Source organism: Vipera ursinii, assembly GCF_947247035.1.
Source record: "Vipera ursinii genome assembly, chromosome: 1".
Classification (NCBI taxonomy): Eukaryota; Metazoa; Chordata; class Lepidosauria; order Squamata; family Viperidae; genus Vipera; species Vipera ursinii.
Genome location: NC_139512.1, coordinates 353,208,968 through 353,228,884, shown reverse-complemented (window position 1 = coordinate 353,228,884; position 19,917 = coordinate 353,208,968). Strand labels below are relative to the sequence as shown.

The 19,917-nt window shown below is 42.6% G+C and overlaps 1 protein-coding gene across 2 annotated transcripts in view; it reads right to left on the bottom strand.

The window, feature by feature from the left end:
- Positions 1–19,917, bottom strand: part of MED13 (mediator complex subunit 13) — a 157,667-nt gene that overhangs the window by 81,124 nt on the left and 56,626 nt on the right. For both annotated transcript variants that reach the window (XM_083379645.1, XM_083379646.1), the window contains exons 4-5: positions 12,211–12,356; positions 3,794–3,991 (exon numbers count right to left, since the gene is read on the bottom strand). In XM_083379645.1, coding sequence (XP_083235771.1) covers positions 3,794–3,991; positions 12,211–12,356 — 344 coding nt within the window. The remainder of the gene's footprint in view (positions 1–3,793; positions 3,992–12,210; positions 12,357–19,917) is intronic.

The following is a 19,917-nucleotide window of genomic DNA, read 5'->3' as shown; positions in this document are numbered from 1 at the left end:
GTGACCCCGAGACACTGCAACTGTCATAAATATGAGTCAGTTGCCCAGCCTCTGAATTTTGATCACATGACCATGGGGATGCTGCAACAAGTGTGAAAAATGCTCATAAGTCACTTCATTCAGTGCCACTGTAACTTTGAACGGCCACTAAGCAAACAATTGTAAGTCAAGGACTACCTGTGTAAGTCTAAGTGCTACTGCTATTGTTTCAATGGTGCAAAGCAATGATCATGGATTAAAGTGCTAAACAGCTTTTTTTGTCTGGTCTACTTATGGACTGATCATTGTTCTCACTACCTTTTTTAGAAGACATTTTTTTAAACATACAAGGTATGCATTTGCCACCTGCTGAACATTAAAATATGCAGTAACGTTCCACACTTAACTATGGAAGCATAATTCCTTGTCATCACTTTTAACCATTTTGAGTTTGAAAAATTAAAAGCACTGTTCATATTTTAGGTCGACAGCATGTTTTTGAGTAAGAAAAGTCATCCCATCCATTTGTATTCTTACCGGCTTGTCTGTTGTATTATTTCTTTCTTGTTTGTTTGTTTGTTTTAAAAAAAAAAGCCCGTTGGCTACCTTATTTTATAATTTTGGTAAGCAGCAAAGCTGATTATCCTATTTCACGATTTTAGTAAGCTTAACTTTACAAATGGATTATTACTGAAATGTATTTTTACTGAATGTATACTTACAGGCTTTTTTCCCTTTTGCAATTTCATGCAGGTATTTGCTCTGTGTGTGTTATGAGTTTTATTAATACAAATATTTTCTTCATTTCTCTTTTTATGGGCACAGGGATGCTGTTCAGGCTTACCCTCTGGCCCTTTATTTGGGTATTTGTTTGTGGCCTTCCCACTTGGCTTCCCTCAGACAAAGTCAATGGAGGAAGCCAAGGTTGGCTTAACAACTGCATGAGTCCCTTAACAACTGCAATGATTTGCTTAACAACCGTGGCAAAAATGTTGTTAAATTGGGCAGGACTCACTTAACAACTGTCTTGCTTACCAACAGAAATTTTGGCCTCAACTGAGGTTGTAGGTCGAGGGCTTACGTGCACATCTAAATTTTAATAAGGCTGGATCTCTTAAATCTCCAAAAACCTATTGTTCAGAAACTGCCAATGAACAAAATAAATATTTATTGTCAAAGGTGCGCCAATTACGGCCCTATCTGGACCGGGATGCCTTGCGTACAGTCACTCATGCGCTCGTGACCTCTCGTTTAGATTACTGCAATGCTCTATACATGGGCCTGCCCTTGAGGACCACTCGGAGGCTCCAACTGGTACAGAATGCAGCTGCGAGAGTTGTATTGGGAGCCTCCCGATACTCCCATGTTAAACCTCTACTCCGTGGGAGCATTGGCTCCCAGTTATCCTCCGGGTGAGATTCAAGGTGCTTGTAATGGTTTTCAAAGCCCTACATGGCATGGGTCCAGAGTACCTTGGGAATAACCTGCTGCCGGCATCAACTTCCCTCCGCCCAGTGCGCTCCCACAGAGAGGGCCTCCTAAGGGTGCCACCGTTCGGAGAATGCCGCTTGGTGGCTCCCAGGGGGAAAGCGTTCTCTGTGGGCGCGCCTGACCTATGGAACCATTTACCGGTTGAGCTCCGGATGGCGCCCGACCTCCGCTCCTTCTGACGCGATCTAAAAACATATCTATTTAAGCAATCCGGTCTGGTCTGACGGGTTTAATTTTAATTGTGGTTTTAACTTATCTTCTACATTTGGGCAGTAGGGCGTAATTTATTTTCAATTTTCTGTATTTGTGCATTTTGACATTTACTGCCCTGAGTCCTTAGGGAGAAGGGCGGTATACAAATCAAATAAATAAATAACTGGGGAAATCAAATGGACATTTAGCCGACATTAGGGTTAAATAATAATATTTAACCTTAAAAACGAAATTAAAATACTGATTCTCTTTTTGATTTCACCTTTCTTCCTATACTTCAGGGGTGTCAAACTCAATTTCATTGAGGGCCGCATCAGCATTGCGGTTGCCCTCAGGGGGCCGGGTGGGTATGGCCAGGGTGGGCGAGGCCTACTGGGTGGGCGTGGCTAGAGTGCGTATGGCCTACTGGGTGGGCGTGGCCAGCTCTACATCATTCACATCAGGGGTGCCTATGGGGGCCTGGGCAGGAGTGGGGCAGATCTGGGGGTCTCTGGCAGAAGGAGGGTCTCTGGGCCAGGGCCAAGGCAGTGGGGGCCGTTCCCTCACTGTTTCCAGGATGGCTTCGCGGGCCACATGAAACCACTTCGCGGGCCGGATCTGGCCCCCGGGCCTTGTGTTTGACATGTCTGCTATACTTATATTAGCAAACAAAACTTTGAATCTTCTGTGTGAATAGTTTGTTTTACATTCCATAACTGAACTCAACTGACTTCCTAAAAGTCTAGTCTGAATGGCTATTTTAGACTTACCTTAATTTGCACAAATCTATTAAATTGCTTTCTGTTTTACAGTTTGCTCCTCATTCTTACTGTACTCTTTTCTAGCAAAGCCTTTAAGTTCTCCTAATAGTACATTTCAAGCAATTCTAATTCCAGTTAAAATTAAAAACATAATATAATCTCAGAGCCCAGGGATTTATTTATACAACAAAGAGTAATGTGGTGTGTAATTAATTTATTATTGCACAAGCTTTCATGAATTACATATCCATGCAAGCAAGCAAGCAAGCAAGCAGGGACAAAATAGCTGCTATTTTCAGTAGGCAATTAACCGCTCTTAAATCAGTGTACTTATGGCATAATTCTTGACTAAGATAGCTCCAGAGAAGAGGTAAGTAGGTAACAGCATGTTGTGTGTTCTCACAAAAAGGTTGCCATGATGGATTGCGAGTCACTCAACAGCTATTTACAAGATACCAAAAGGTATTTACAACCCAGTTCCAAAATTCTGATGGCAGCAGCCTTCCTCCCTTTGTGCCCCACGGTTGGCATTTTCTTCCAGTTTTCAGCAAAAACGCCCCACAGGAAACAATTGATTCACTTTACGACTGAGGGGTTCACTGCATTCACCTAATGACTGCCGCAAAAAAAAAACCCCACATAAAATTGGTTTGGGTCACCTGATGACCTGCTTTAGACCTGTCATGACTTAACGTTATGGGAAGGCTGCATTATGATTGTAAATCGAGGATTACCGGTACCAATAAGCATATTTCTGAATGAATAGCCTTGCTTCTTAAGCACCTTAATTGCTGCAAAAAATCCCCATGGACCTTAAGCATCCTTAGCTTTCGCACACACAGACTGCCATAATTTTGGCAACCTGTGACAGGACATCTGACGCTTCTATATACAATCCTAAAATAATATTCATTGTTTTATAAATACAGGTAGTCCTCAACTTACGACCACAATTCAACCCAAAATTTTTGTTGCTAAGGGAGACATTGGTTGAGTTTTACCCCATTTTATGGCCTTTCTTGCTATACTTGTTAAGTGTATCACTGCAGTTGTTAAATTAGTAACACAGTGGTTAAGTGAATCTGGCTCCTCCCATTGACTTTGCTTGTAAGAAGGCCCCAAGAAGGTGATCACATGACACACACCCCGGCACACTGCGACCGTCATAAATGTGAGTCAGTTGCCAAGCACCTGAGTTTTGATCGCGAGCATGCTGCAACAGTTGTAATTGTGAAAAATGGCCATAAGGCATTCTTCAGTGCCACTGAAACTTCAAACAGTCACTAAACGAACTGTCGTAAGTTGAGGACTACTTGCAATTATTCAAATGCAGGTTCATTTGTCTGGAAAAGGTTTTTAAATGCCCATACCAACAAGGACCTCCACGGCAGCTAGAGAGTCGTCTTCCCAATCCATCTCCTCCTGCTTTTCTTCCAGTCCCTCTTTCAAGTTGGACGTGATTGGATAGAACTGCTTCCATTCGCCAATCAGCTTCTTTGTCGCAGAATCTGACAGCTTGAACGACTGCCCCGTGAGTGTGCCATTCAATCCAAATGGACTCAGAATAACTAGAAGTTGGAATGACAGAGGGAAAAATATATATATATATATCTCACATTAGAACAGCGATAATTAACCTCAGATCGTATGACTGCTGATGGAATCATGATGGCTCTCTCCAATGAAAACTTCCTCAGGACTATCTCACAGAAATATCTATTTTTGGAGGCATGCCAAACGGTATTTTTCCCAAGGGCTGCATATAATTCTTATTAAAATGGCTTTCAGCAGCTAAAATTGAGCATCGAAGAGAGGCTTAAGAGTGAACATTCCCTTTTAGACTATTTATACAAAGAAGTATCATTACCTAAGCCTTCAAAAGAGGACAGGATAAAAATGTCGGTATAATTATGCGATTGCAAACGATAGCGGGTGTAGAGCCAGATCTCTCTTCGACTAACGTCACCTCCTCAAAAATTGAACGCAATTTCGTAATAATGTAGGTTCCACTTTGCACAAGCCATTTTTGGAAATTAAGAGAATTAGAAATCTACAAATGTTATACAGATAGTCCTTGATGTACGACCACAATTGAGCCCAAAATTTATGTTACTAAGTGAGACAGTTGTTAAGTGGGTTTGCCCCATTTTACAATCTTTCCTGCCACACTTGTTAAGTGAATCACTGAAATTGTTAAATTAGCAACATGGTTGTTAAGTGAATCTGGCTTCCTCCTTTGAGAGCAAGCAACTAAATTTCATGGTTAATGTGTGCCATTGTGCCAACAGTAAAAAATGACAATAAAGGTTATCTATCTATCTATCTATCTATCTATCTATCTATCTATCTATCTATCTATCTATCTATCATCTATTTATCTATCTCATCCATCCACCCACTTGTCTATCTATCTATCCATCTATCCATCCATCTCTCTCTCTCTCTCTCTATCTCATCCATCCACCCACCCACTTGTCTGTCCGTCCATCCTATCTATCTATCTATCTATCTATCTATCTATCCATTGACTCTTGTCAGAAGGTCTCAAATGGTAATCACATGACTCCAGAACTTGGCAACCGTCATAAATATGAGTCAGTTGCCAAGCATCTGAATTTTGATCATGTGACCAAGGGGATGCTGCAAAAGTTGTAAGTGTGAAAAACAGTCTTAATTCACTTTTCTCAGTGCCACCGCAACTTTGAAGGGTCACTAAATGAACTGTTGTAAGTCGAGGACTACCTATACTTGGGATAGCAAAAAACAAAACAAAAAAACAAAACATGTACAGTACACGTTCAAATCAGCTTCCCGTGTTTTTTTTTTAAAAAAAACCTCCTTCCAGATTTTGAAAACCCCAGCTCTGCCTCCAAGCTCAACATTAGTCCATCCACTCTGTATTACAGATAGTCCTTGACATAGGACTCTAATTGGGATCGGAATATCCGTTGCTAAGCAAGGCGGCTGTTAAGCGAGTCGCAGCCAATTTTCAACCTATTTTGCCACTGTTGTTAAGTCAATCGCTGCAGTTGTTAAGTGAATTATGTGGTCGTTAAGTGACTCCAGTTCCTTCCCCTCCCCCTCCCCCCAATTGACTTTGCTTTTTGGAATCCATCTGGGAAGTTTGCAAATGGCGATCACATAACCCTGGGATGCTGCAGCCATCATAAATACATGCTGGTTACTAAATGCCCAAATTGTGTTCACATGACCATCAGAATGCTGTAGTGGTCATAAGTACAAGGACCGGTCATAAATGCAAGGATTGGACATAAACCCTTTTTTTTCTTTCCAGTGCTACTATAACATTAAACGATCGATTGCTAAATGAACGGATGGAAGTCAAAAGTTTCTCTGTGCGAATCTCTCCCATTTGTTGGAGATGTCATTTCCCTTGATCCCAAAAACTTCACGCCTGGCTCAACCTGCTTTATTTAACCCTTTCACGAGCACTTGGATGTGTTTTAAAGGTAAAGCTAAGCTTACTTACAAATGCAACCATAACTTGTGGGCAACCAATCATTAGTTATGCAAACAGCTTTTCAAATTTCAGACCAGACAGAAAGAGATTGAAATGTTTTTAATGCTGCCATGTAAGGAAAGAGTGGAATGACAAATTCACGTCTGCTGGTTTTTAACTGTGCATCGTGGTTTAGTATTATCAATAATCTCTTAACTCTGACAGGATCCGAAACTACTACACACACACACACAAAAAGTTAATGTCACAGGAATTAATAACTAAATGCCCTATTTGTATGAAAAGGAAAGCCGAGCTGCCATAAAGAGCTACTGATTACTGGCAATTTCAGGACAAGGACTTATTGTCCCTCATTAAAATGTATGTGAACTAAAACAGTATGTTATATAAGAATCATGTTCCATAACAACAGCTAGAAAGTAATCCTTTTGAACATCTGACACAGCAACCTATTAAAATAAATCAAGAATGGAAACAATGTTCTGATATACAACCGGGCAATTAAAAAAAACACATTTTGTTTTGCTTTTTTTTAAAAAAAATAGAAAACAAGAACAATGTACTGAATGAAATAAACACTGCAGGATGCTACCAAACGAATGGTTTGTAAGTTGAGGACCACCTGTACATTCTCCACACACAGCCAGATGATGATGATGATGATGATAATAATAATAATAATAATAATAATAATAATAATAATAATAATAATAATAATAATAATAATAAATACAACAGTTGATTGATATCGCTGTACCAGGAAACGCCAGAGTCGAAGAAAAAGAACTGGGGAAAATTACGAAATACCGCAACCTGGCCATCGAAACTGCGCGATTATGGATGAAACGTGTAACAGTGATACCCATTGTCATTGGGGCACTGGGAACTAGGTCCAAAAACTTTACAAAACACATCAAGAAATTGCAGGTTCCTGCAAAAACTCCAGCAAAGCTACAAAAAAACTGCGCTACTAGGAACATCTTACATTTTAAGGAGATACCTGGTTGATACCTAGGATGCTGGCAGCAACCCATATCAACCATTAGTGAAAGTCAATATGAGTATTCAGTTGACTGAGTTTCATGTTTTATGAATAAAAGTTTTGTAATAATAATAATAAAAAAGTTGGAAGGGACCTTGGAGGTCATCTAGTCCAACCCCTTATCCAAAAGAAAAATAAAGCTAATACAGGTAGCTGCCAACTTACGATCACAGCTGACCCCAAAATTTCTGTTGTTAAGCAAGAGCTTTCTTCAACGAGTCTTGCCCCGTTTTACAACCTTTCTTGCCGCAATTGTGAAGTGAATCACCACAGTTAAGGTAGTAACATGGTTGTTAAGTGAATCTGGCTTCCCCGTTGATTTTATTAATATTAATATTAAATTTATTTCACTTTGCCTGGTCCAAAGGCCGCAGAATGTGACCAAATGACTGCAACCGTCATAAATACATGCCAGTTGCCAAGCGTCTGAATTTTGATCACATGACCATGGGGATGCGGCAACAGTCGTAAGTGTGGAAAAACAGTCCTAAGTCACTTTTTCTAGTGCCATTATAACTTCAAACAGTAAGTACACGAACAGTTGTAATTTGAGGACTACCTGTAGTTAAAAAGCCTATTCTTTAGCCAGTCTTGTTTCAAATCTGGATTTAGCATGCAAACATCTTTGGTTGCCCTAACTCTGGGGTAGGCAAACTTGGCTCTTTGATGACTCGTGGACTTCAACTCCCAGAATTCCTGAGCCGTCCTGGTTCAGCTTGGAAACCTCTCCCTTTCCCCTCAGCATGGCTGGCTCAGGAATTCTGGGAGTTGAAGTCCATGAGTCATAAAGCAGCCTAGGCCTAGGCCAGGGGTAGGCAAACTTGGCTCTTTGATGACTCGTGGACTTCAACTCCCAGAATTCCTGAGCCGGCCTGGCTCAGCTTGGAAACCTCTCCCTTTCCCCTCAGCATGGCTGGCTCAGGAATTCTGGGAGTTGAAGTCCACGAGTCATAAAAGAGCCAAGATTGCCTACCCCTGGCCTAGGCCTAGTCCGCTTTATGACTCGTGGACTTCAACTCCCAGAATTCCTGAGCCAGCCACGCTGAAGAGAAAAGGAGAGGTTTCCATGGTGAGCCATGCTGGCTCAGGAATTCTGGGAGTTGAAGTCCACGAGTCATAAAAGAGCCAAGGTTGCCTACCCCTGGCCTAGGCCTAGGCTGTTTTATAACTGGTGAATTTCACTTGGAAAAAGACAGGGCGCGTTTCCTTTGATTATCCTGGTTCTCTCAATGAAATCACTGAGTTGGGGGGTTCAGGGAAACCATTACAGTGGCTTCATTTGGGGGGGAGAGGGGGGGTTGGTCTAGAAGACCTCCAAGCTCCCTTCCAGCTCTGTTTTTCTGACATTTCATTCCCATGTGCAAACCTACCATGAAAGACTCTTACTGGGAGATTTTGGTTCGACTTTGTGTTTTGTTTTGTTTTTTGCCTTGTGCGATTTCCACAGAATTCTATCCTCTTCCTCTTCCCTGTTTATATTAAGTCAGCAAGGGTGGTGATCCAGTGATCGGCACTGCTGTGTCATCAGTATGCGGATTACATTATCTCCCTTTCCTACTGGAATATGGAGGTGCTTGACAATTGCCTGGAGACATTTGCAGGCTGAATGAGAGCCAAGGCACGCAAACTGTATTCACAAACCATTGAAAGCATTGAACACAGATTGTTTGTTCTCAGGACTGGGTATTGGGACAGTGGCCTGTTCTGGATGAGGTAAGGTCCAAGAAGAAGTACATGTAGTCCTCAACTTAGGGCCACAACGGAGCCCCAGGTTTCTGTTGCTATGCGAGGCAGTTGGTTCAGTGAATTTTGCCCCATTTTATGATTCTTTCTTATCTTTCTTATTTCTGAATCTCTGTAGTTATTAAGGGAGTCACACGGTGGTTAAGTGAATCTGGCTTCCTCGTTGACTTTGCTGGTGAGAGGGTCGCAAAAGGGGATCACAGGATCACCCCCTGGACATTGCAGGGTCATAAATTGGGGTTGGATTTAAATAAGTTCTTAACACATTTTTAGTATTGTATTCTTGGGCATAATTATTTAATTTTTTTAATCTCTTTTTAAACTTTTGTATTTACACTTTTGATATTTATTGCCCTGTACACCGCCCTGAGTCCTTCGGGAGAAGGGCGGTATAAAAATTTAATTAATAAATAAATAAATAAATAAATAAATAAATAAATAAATAAATAAATAAATATGAACCAGGTGCCCAGCACCCAAATTTTGACCACGTGACCGTGGGGGAATGCTGAAATCGTCGTTAAGTGTGAAAAAAAGGTCATAAGTCACTTTTTTTCAGCATGGCTGAAACTTTGAGCAGTCACTAAACGAATGGCTGCAAGTCTAAGACTACCTGTAACCTGTACATAGTTTTAGGGTTTCTCCTTGGTTTCAGTACGCAAGTATCTTTGACCTACAATCACAATTGCAACTGGAATTTTGGTCATGCAATCATTAATTTGGTCATTAATCATTAATTTTATTGTTGTTAGCCGCCCTGAGTCCTTCGGGAGATAGGGCGGCATATAAGTCCCAAAAATAAATAATAAATAAATAAATAAATAAATAAATAAATAAATAAATAAATAAAGTCATCATGTGATTGCAGTCGTTAAGTTCAGCAACTGTGTTAAATCAATCCGGCTGCCTGATCCAATCGATCAGGAAGCTGTTGGATCACTCTGGCTGCCTGATCCAATCGATCAGGAAGCTGTTGAACAAATCTGGCTTCCTGATCCAACTGTTGTTGCCCGTTGAAAAAGAGCTAAAAAGGTTGTTAAATCACAATTGGGTGCCCACGGGACACCGCAGCTAGCCATCAATGTGAGCCAATTGCCCAGCGCCCAAACTGCACTCAGATGGCAGCAGGGGTGGTGCAGCAGTCGTAACTTTGAGGACAGGTTGTAAATCACTTTTTTTCCAAGGCTGTCATAACTTTCATTAACTGGATGGTCATAAGCCAAGGGCCACCGGTGCAGTAATGCTACAAACCCAGCCAACCAGTCACAAGGAGAAGCCATGCCCAACTTTGGCTAATAACAACTTGCACCCTTAGCTGAACTGTCAAGTCTCAGTGATCAATGTTAAATAACCTTTGTGCAACACATGCCATCAGAAGAAGGGCGGTATATAAATAAAATTATTATTATTATTATTATTATTATTATTATTATTATTATTATTATTATTATTATTATTATTATTATTATTATATTGAGCTACGTTTAGAAACTGTCTAGAAACTGCAACTAGTGTAGACCCCAGTTAAGCTACATAGGGCAACACCAGTCTTGAAGGATAAACACCAGTCATGGAGCATTAAATTACTGCCTATGATCGACTGGGTACAATTTAATCTGTCTGACTTCAAGCATTTAAAAGATTGCTTCCTTCAATCTTCCCGCACTAAAAATAACCGGGAGCGGGGAGCACCTGCTTGAACCCCCCAGAAATTGATTTGGTTCATAACAGCTTAATGACAGCACCCCCAATTATGCAATTCTTTGCTGAGGGAAGTACAAATGGGGGGGGAGAGGGGGTGCGGCTTGGTGCTCTCTGAGCTTGTTTTCATGGAAACATTTCATTACCGAACTAGGTAAGATCATCAGTGTGCAAACCCCACTCCGTTACTAGTACCGATGATGTAACCTAATTTGGTAATGAAAGGTCTGCAAGAAAACAACCAAGCTCAGAGACCACCCAGGACCCCTCATTTATTCCTCAGCTACAAATATTCTCCTTGATAAGCACAGCTCGTCCTAAGGGCATGGAGGCGAGCCATGATGACGAGCCGTGGCACGCAGAACCCTCTCTGTGGGCACGGGCGTCATCGCCCCAGTCCTAGGTCTTCAGCTGGGTTTTATAAAACCTTTTTGCTTTAGGCCTCCACCGCCGTGTGCAAAAATAAAAATAAAAATGGTTCAATTTCAACTTCTCGCGGGAAAAAAAAGATCTCACAAAGTTGGAATTGATTGATCGAACTGTTTAGTCCCGCCCAGTCTGCCATTACCACTGCAGCCACGCCCACCCAATTGGCCACACCCATCCAATGGGCCACGCCCACCCAATGGGCCACGCCCACCCAGCACCCGACAATACATAAGTGGGTTTTGGGTTGCAGTTTGGGCACTTGGTCTCTAAAAGGTTCGCTATCACTGTTCTAAGGTTTCTTTTTTTAAGCAACTGTTCAAGAAAACCTTATTCATATAGATCGGGGTAGGCTCTTTTATGAATCGTGGCTGGCTCAGGAATTCTGGGAGTTGAAGTCCATGAGTCATAAAAGAGCCGAGGTTGCCTACCCCTGATATAGATGCTTGTATGGTTTCAATTTTCAAGGACCGGAAATTTTTATTTATTTATTTTTATTTTAATTCCATTTATATCCCGCCCTTCTCCGAAGACTCAGAGCGGCTTACAAGCTTAGCAGGAAATCTTTTAGAGACTGTCCTGATTGCTTTTCCTTTTTCTACAATGATTTTTTTTTTGGATTATTCATTTTATGTCAGGCTTTATTTCAAATTTTTATTACTTTACCTCCAGAAAGGAAACAGGATTCGGAAGTAAAACAAAGATAGCATCCTTCGTTTTGCAGGACGTTTGTTAAATACCTAGTATCTTAATAAACATAACCTGCAAACAGCACGCTTATTGCCAAACCACTGTCATCTGCTTAAAGCAGACATGTCAAACACAAGGCCCGGGGGCCAGATCCGGCCCACGAAGTGGTTTCATGTGGCCCACGAAGCCATCCTGAAAACAGTGAGGGAACGGCCCCCGCTGCCTTGGCCCTGGCCCAGAGACCCTCCTCCTGCCAGAGACCCTCCGATCTGTCCCACTCCTGCCCAGGCCCCCATAGGCACCCTTGATGCCAACGATGTAGAGCTGGCCACGCCCACCCAGTAGGCCATACGCGCTCTAGCCACACCCACCCAGTAGGCCACGCCCACCCTGGCCATACCCACCCGGCCCCTGAGGGCAACTGCAATGCTGATGCGGCCCTCAATGAAATTGAGTTTGGCACCCCTGGCTTAAAGTTTGCTATGATGGATAATTTCTCTGACAAAATAGGAAAAAAAAATTAAGCACAAGTCAAAACAAAGCACTAAAATTCATGGGGGAAAACCATCTGAGACTCATCAGGTATTCTCTCCCACTGTGTGGTCATCTCTTGCGTTCCTCTCCCCACCCCCGCTGCAATATTTTGATTTAAAGTTTGGAAACCGAAGGATGCCATTTTTGCAGTCAAGCCAAACAAAACCTACCTTGAAAAGGACTGTTTGACTGCTGGGCGAGGGTGAGATGTTCTTCACTCAGGAAGTACACCGGTTGATGCTGGTTTATCTCCACACTGGTGCAAACGTTGCTGTCCCCGTGCAAGAAGAAGGTGAACGAGCAAGACAAGTGCTCACTAAAGAAGAAACAGAAGACAATACGCTTAATTAGCACCTATTAGCCATGCTAAGGTGGTCACTGGCCCATGTTTCAAAAGGGGGCACTTCTTAAAAAAAATTAGCAACCTGACCTAAAGCACCCCATTATGTGTAAGTTGAGAGCAGAATCTTTAAGAGGCTACCAATCAGTTATTTCAGTTCTTTCCATTTCACCAATCACGGTCTAAAGTGGCTGAACAGAAACTATAGTACAGCAATAAGCTTTTGTGGGTCCACCTTGGTGGCAGTATTAAACCTTGTCCTGGCAGTGTAAATCTAGGGCAGGGGTAGGCAACCTTGGCTCTTTTATGACTCGTGGACTTCAACGAAGAGAAGAGTGAGGGGTGACATGATAGCAGTGTTCCAGTATCTCAGGGGCTGCCACAAAGAAGAGGGAGTCAAGCTACTCTCCAAAGCACCTGAAAGCAGGACGAGAAGCAACGGATGGAAACTAGTCAAGGAGAGAAGCAACCTAGAACTAAGGAGAAACTTCCTGACAGTTAGAACAATTAACCAGTGGAACAACCTGACTCCAGAAGCTGTGAATGCTCCAACACTGGAAGTTTTTAAGAAGAGATTGGCCAACCATTTGCCTGGAATGGTATAGGGTTTCCTGCCTGAGCAGGGGGTTGGACTAGATGACCTCCAAGGTCCCTTCCAACTTCTTCTTCTTCTTCTTCTTCTTCTTCTTCTTCTTCTTCTTCTTCTTCTTCTTATTCTTCTTCTTCTTATTATTATTATTATTATTATTATTTACTATTAACTCCCAGAATTCCTGAGCCAGCCATGCTGAGGAGAAAGGGAGAAGTTTCCAAGTTGTGCCATGCTGGCTCAGGAATTCTGGAAGTCCACGAGTCATAAAAGAGCCAAGGTTGCCTACCCCTGATCTAGGAGTATGGGGGGAAAAATATATATTCAAAAGTGATACAAGTTGTCCTTGACTTAAGACCACAAGTGGGCCCAAAATTTTCAGAGCCGTTGTAACTTAAACGGTCACTAAATGGTTGTAAATTGAAGACTACCTGTACAGTATCACCATTATAACACAAATAGGACTGAGATCTTGCCTAGAATCACACATTGTTTCTCCACATTAATGCAACCAGAACATTTAAAAATAATATGCTTAGCATTGTCGTTGAAGCAGTTGATCGGGATTATACCTTCCAAACAAATCAAAATAAAAACAAAAATCCAGTCTAGAATGTGATACCAAAGGAGAATAGCAAAATGAATGTGAATAAGCTGCATATTATTCAGAATAAGTTAGGATCTCCAGTATCTTGCAGAACTCATGTCCTTTACCAAATTATTTTTCAGCAACATTTGAAGAAACATGCTTACTTTGAGATCTAAACAGTCTAAAGTTAGAATTGAGAAAAGAATCTGGCTATTTAAATTTGCAATTCAGTCTTTAGATTCAAAATACGTACTATGAAAAGAAGAGTATTAATGTAAGAGAAGCCTCAAGAAAGAAATAAAAACTAAAACATTTAAGAGAAAATATATTTGGCAGGACTCTTTTAAAATTAATTTGTATTCCATGATCTTCAAATTACTAATGAGCATTTCAGAAAACGAAACGAAACTACAGCACAGAAACATATTTTCTCCAATTAAACTGCAAGTAAATTAACAATAGTGGTGCTTGAAGTTATTCTGGCAATCCTCAAATGCAACCCCAGGAACTAAATTGTCCCCTGCTGTTCCAAGTTTTCAGAAGCCCTGAAAACTGGAACTCAATATCGTGGCTCCCAAACTGTGGCACTACAACAAACCCATAGGGGCACAGTAGGATTATCTTACTACGTAATAAACAAAACAGCGAGTGACATCACTGCACACAGTTTGAGAACCACGACTGGCATCGCCAACTAAGACTGCGAACCAAGTTTGAAATCTCAGACTTAATGGACTAACGCGACCAAACGCAGGTGGTACTGTTCAGTCACTAAACTGTGTCCGACTCTTGGTGATGGTTTCATTACTAAAGTAAGTTAACACTCTGGCCCGGATGACGCTACCTAGTTTGGGTAACGAAATGTCTGCGAGAGAACCACCAAGCTCAGAGAACCAAGGGGAGGGCCTTCTCTGTGGGCGCTCCGGCGTTATGGAACCAACTGCCGGTTGAGCTCCGGATGGCATTGGACCTTCGCTCCTTCCGGCGCGGGCTGAAGACCCACTTATTTGAATTAGCTGGTCTGGCCTGATGGGGAATGTTAGGGTTTTTTAATGGGTTTTTATTGTTTTTATTGTTATTGTAACTTTTAATTGGGCATTTGTTTAATTCTTGTATTGTTATTTATATATGCCCTGTTAACCGCCCTGAGTCCTTCGGGAGAAAGGCGGTATACAAATATAATATAATAATAATAATAATAATAATAATAATAATAATAATAATAATAATAATAATAATAATAATAATAACCTACCAAGAAATCCTGGCCCTGTGCCACCACGCTTGGTGGCTTTCTCTTCTCCTTTCTTAACATCTGCACGAGGCGGCTAGGTGAACTCACCCACCGCCATGGGGTAGGACAGGGGTAGGCCACCTTGGCTCTTTTATGACTCGTGGACTTCAACTCGCAGAATTCCTGAGCTAGCATAGCATGGAAACCTCTCCCTTTTCCCTCAGCATGGCTGGCTCAGGAATTCTGGGAGTTGAAGTCCACGAGTCATATAAAAGAGCCAAGGTTGCCTATCCCTGGGGTAGGGTATCACCTAATTATGTATCTCCACCTCTGGCAATTTAAGTGATGTCATGAGAGATTTATCCAGTGTCTGGAGGCTGTAAGGGTCTGGATGGGGAAGCACAGCTAGCAAAATAGAATAAGCTTTGGGTTGTGCGGTCCACCAGTTGCAAGCCTTTGCCATCTTTGGTGCTAGATGGGTTTGCTTCTTACAGTGTTTTCCCGAAAATAAGTCCCGGTCATATACACATACACATACACACACACACACACACAGCCTCCAAAAGAGGCAGTAGGTCTTATTTTCAGGGGATGTCCTCCCCCCTCCACACACACACACTCCAGATAACCTGTCTCGCCGTGGCAGCGCTAACAGCCCTGTCCAGGAGGAGTCTGTGTGGCTGCTGGCCCACTTCTGCGGGCGCTCGTGGCAGGAGCCCACATGGCCTGCCGAGCCGCCTACATGAGGCGAGGCAGGTGGGGAAGGGGGTGGAGCTTCCCCAAAGGTGCCAAACACTTTTCGCCCAGAGGGAGACTGGAAGCTTTGTCCGTTTGCAAATGGGGTGCTTAGAAGTATTTATCGAGAAGGCCAGATTTATAGAAATATTGACGTAATAGAAAATTAATGTTATCCTACCTAATATAGATATTGAAAATCCAAGGAGAGGAGCTGCTCGGATGTTACCCCTGAATCGTATCGGAAGAGGAATGGGAGGGAAGAAAGGAGAGGAGAGAGGGAAGAGAGTAGAGGAGGGGAAAGGAAGTAGGAAGGTTAGAGGAAAAGAGGAGAAGTGGGGAGAAACGGGAGGAAAGTGGTGAGGGAACGAGGAGAGGAGGGGAAGAAGAGGGAAGTAGGAACGGAAGGAGAAAGGGAGAAAGAAAGTAGAGAAGAGGAAAGAGAGAGAAGGAGGGTGGAGACAGCGAAAGGGGAAATGGACAAGCAGCACCCAAACTTACGGGTATGTGTCTATGTATGGCGGTATATTTACTGATTTGTTTGTGGAAGAAATGGAAAAATTAAAAATGAATATAAATACATTAAAAAGAAACTGAGCGATTCGCTCCATTTCCATACGGTCCATAGGTGCCCAAACGCACTTTTCGCCCGGATGGAGAAATGACGGGGACCAGAAGTTTTGTCTGCTTGCAAATTTATTTTATTTATTTTTATTTTAATTCCATTTATATCCCGCCCTTCTCCGAAGACTCAGGGCGGCTTACAAGCTTAGCAGTAGCCTCCATTCTATGTATATGCCTGCTTATTAGGGCTTTCACACACACCCCAAGCGGCATTATTACAAAGCCCTGTTTCCAAGCGCCCCATTTGCAAGCAGACAAAGCTTCCAGTCTCCCTCTGAGCAAAAAGTGTGTGGCACATCTGGATTGCCTGCCTTCCCCCCCCTCCGTACTCAGACTTGCCTGCGCTGCACCAAGGGGCTGGTGGGCTGCGGCTGCTGCCAGACACCATTGGCCCCCGCGCGCTCGCCGCGGCTTCTGCTGGCCACTGTTGTTAAGCGAATCACTGCAGTTGTTATATTAGTAACACGGTTGTTAAACGAATCGGGCTTCCCCTTTGAATTTGCTTGCCCTGAGGCCGCGAAAGAGGATCACGTGACCCGGGACACTGAAACCATCACAAGCATGAGCCAGTTGCCAAGAGTCTGAATCTTGAACACATGACCATGGGGATACCGCAACAGTCGTTAAGTGTGAAAAAGGTTGTAAGTCCCTTTTTTCACTGCCGTTGTAACGTTGAATGGTCACTGAATGAACTGTTGTTAGTTGAGAACTACCTGTACTTTTACTCAGTGACGATCGACAGACAGCAATAGCAATAGCACTCAGACTTATATACCACTCCATAGCGCTTTATAGTACTCTCTGAGCAGTTTACAATGTCAGCATATTGCCCCAACAATCTGGTTATTCATTTTACTGACCTCAGAAGGATGGAAGAATGATAGATTAGAGATAGATAGATAGATAGATAGATAGATAGATAGATAGATAGATAGATAGATAGATAGGAGGCAGGCAGGCAGGCAGGGCAGGCACGCAGGCAGGCAAGTCTGAACTGTTTTTATTATTTTATGTTTTTATGGTGTACGTCACAAAACTCACTGATTGAGATGGGCAGCTATACAAATTAATTAAATAAAGGAAGTGATTTGGTGATGCCACGTTTGCAGCAAGGTTAGATCAGCTAATGGGAAGATCAGCAGCAGATCACAAAAAATTGGGGGGGAGGGGGAATTACATGGAGGCCTGGTATTAGTTGAACCTTAAGCAAGTTCAAAATTGTACAGAGACCAAAACCATGTGTCGAAGTGTGGATATATACTTTTCTGCAGAAATCTGCCTGCAATTATCATCCATAAATATATGATAAGGCTGAAGGATAATGAGGGCCATCAATATACACCATCTCAAAACTACTGTATTTCCTAAATTTAAAAAAGGGTTTATTACTATAATTTATAGGGACGTGGTGGCTCAGTGGGTTAGGACACTGAGCTTCTCGATCAGAAAGTCGGCAGTTTGGCGGGTCGAATCCTGAGTGCCGCATAACAGAGTGAGTGCCTGTTACTTGTCCCAGCTTCTGCCAACTTAGCAGTTCAAAAGCACGTAAAACATGCAAGTAGAAAAATAGGGACCACTACGGTGGGAAGGTAACAGCGTTCCGTGCGCCTTTGGCGTCTAGTCATGTCGGCCACATGACCACGGAGACGCCCTTGGACAAGCGCTGGCTCTTCGGCTTTGAAACGGAGATGAGCACCGGCCCCTAGAGTCGGAAACGACTAGCACGCATGTGCGGGGGAACCTTTACCTTTACTATAATTTATAAACCCCAAGGAGCTATTCCCTGACTAAATTGCTTTGCCAATGAACCCAATGAGAACTGAGGTTTCTTTTAAATGTTCAGGTGAACATTTTATTCATACGACAAACAGCCTAAAAGATTAAAAATACACGAACAGATGAGAAGCAGCAATAGACAAACAGCCTAAAAGATTAAAAATACACGAACAGATGAGAAGCAGCAATATCCAATCACAGCTCCATAACAATAAACATACATCAGGAGCGTCCAACCTTGGCAACTTTTAAGACATGTGGACTTCAAGATGTCTGGAAGTTGGAAGTCCACATGTCTTAAAAGCTGCCAAGGTTGCACACCTCTGCTGTAAGTGGTTATCTGCATACTTGCATGTAGACAACCAATCTGACCTGAAGCAAATTCTCACAAAACCATTGTCACAAATCCTCATGAAACAACAGAACACAAGTGCCAGATCCTTCACCTAGCTCAGGGGTAGGGAATTATGGCTCTTTATGGCTCAGTGGGTTAGGATGCTTTTCGATCAGAAGGTTGGCAGTTTGGCAGGTCAAATCCCGAGTGCCGCATAACAGAGTGAGCGCCTGTTACTCGTCCCAGCTTCTGCCAACCTAGCAGTTCGAAAGCACATAAAAATGCAAATAGAAAAATAGGGACCACTACGGTGGGAAGGTAACAGCATTCCATGCGCCTTTGGCGTCTAGTCATGCCAGTCACATGACCACGGAGACGTCCTCGGACAAGCGCTGGCTCTTCCGCTTTGAAACGGAGATGAGCACCGGCCCCTAGAGTCGGAAACGACTAGCACGCATGTGCGGGGGAACCTTTACCTTTACCTTTTTATGACTTGGAGACTTCAACTCCCAGAATTCCTAAGCCAGTCGTACTGGCTCAGGAATTCTGGGAGCTGAAGTCCACAAGTCATAAAAGGGCCATAGTTCCCTGCCCCTGGCCTAGCTACTCTACTTCATCCCTACATCTACACCAATGGTGCCATCCCAGGCCCCAACCAGTTAACATACAGCTACAGGCACTTTCACATTCTTCTGAGGTGATATATGCCATCATCTGCCAGCAGTGTCAGCCTAGATTCTATGTAGGGCAAACATACCAGATGTTGCGCAAAACCATTAACCACAGTGAGTTTGACATCAAGATTCCAATTAGGAACAAAGTAAAAGCAGCATTTTAAATCTCCCAGGATATTTCATCACCGATCTCCAAATGGCAGTTTTGAAAGAAACTCTTGACAGCACAACTGAATGGAAAACAGCTGAGTTTACATATCAAAGAGGTTTCAGGCCATCTCAGAACCATTTAACAATATACAATGAGTTCTTAACACTTTACAATTGTTCACTGATAACTTGCTCCATGTCAGACTAAACCACTCTGTGCATCTACTGAAGTGAACAACCAGGTCATCATGAAAGCTCATGCCTTAAATAAAATAACCTCAAGAAATGCTACCAGATTTTCTGAAGCTTGGCTATCAAGACAACACAAGTGTTTTCAACCTGGGCAAGTTTAAGACAGACGGACTTCAATAAGGGAGAATATTTATAGCTCAGGGTTGAAATGAGGGGTCCTTGGTGCTCTCTGAGCTTGGTTGTTTTCTTGCAGACGTTTCATTACCAGATGAGAGTTGACGGACTTCAACTCCCAGAATTCCCAGCCTAGGCAGCCATCCAAAACTTGCCAAAATTGAGAAACACGGTGGCCTAACAAGAATCTCCTCCTACAACAGCTCCCTACCAAGTTCATTAATCTGGCACATGTTTATAAATGCCTTGTCACTTGCATTTTAAGCACCTATCCAAGCTGTTTCAAGGACACACTGAGACATTGCTATCACATTTACAAAACAAAACAAAAAAAAAATCCTAGTGAGTTAAAATTAGTATTACACGAGACAGACAAGGGATTTATTTCCCTGTTCTCTTCACCTTATCTCAACGAATGAGATAAATGCTGTACAACATTTACAGAGTTAACACACCAAAGCGTGGA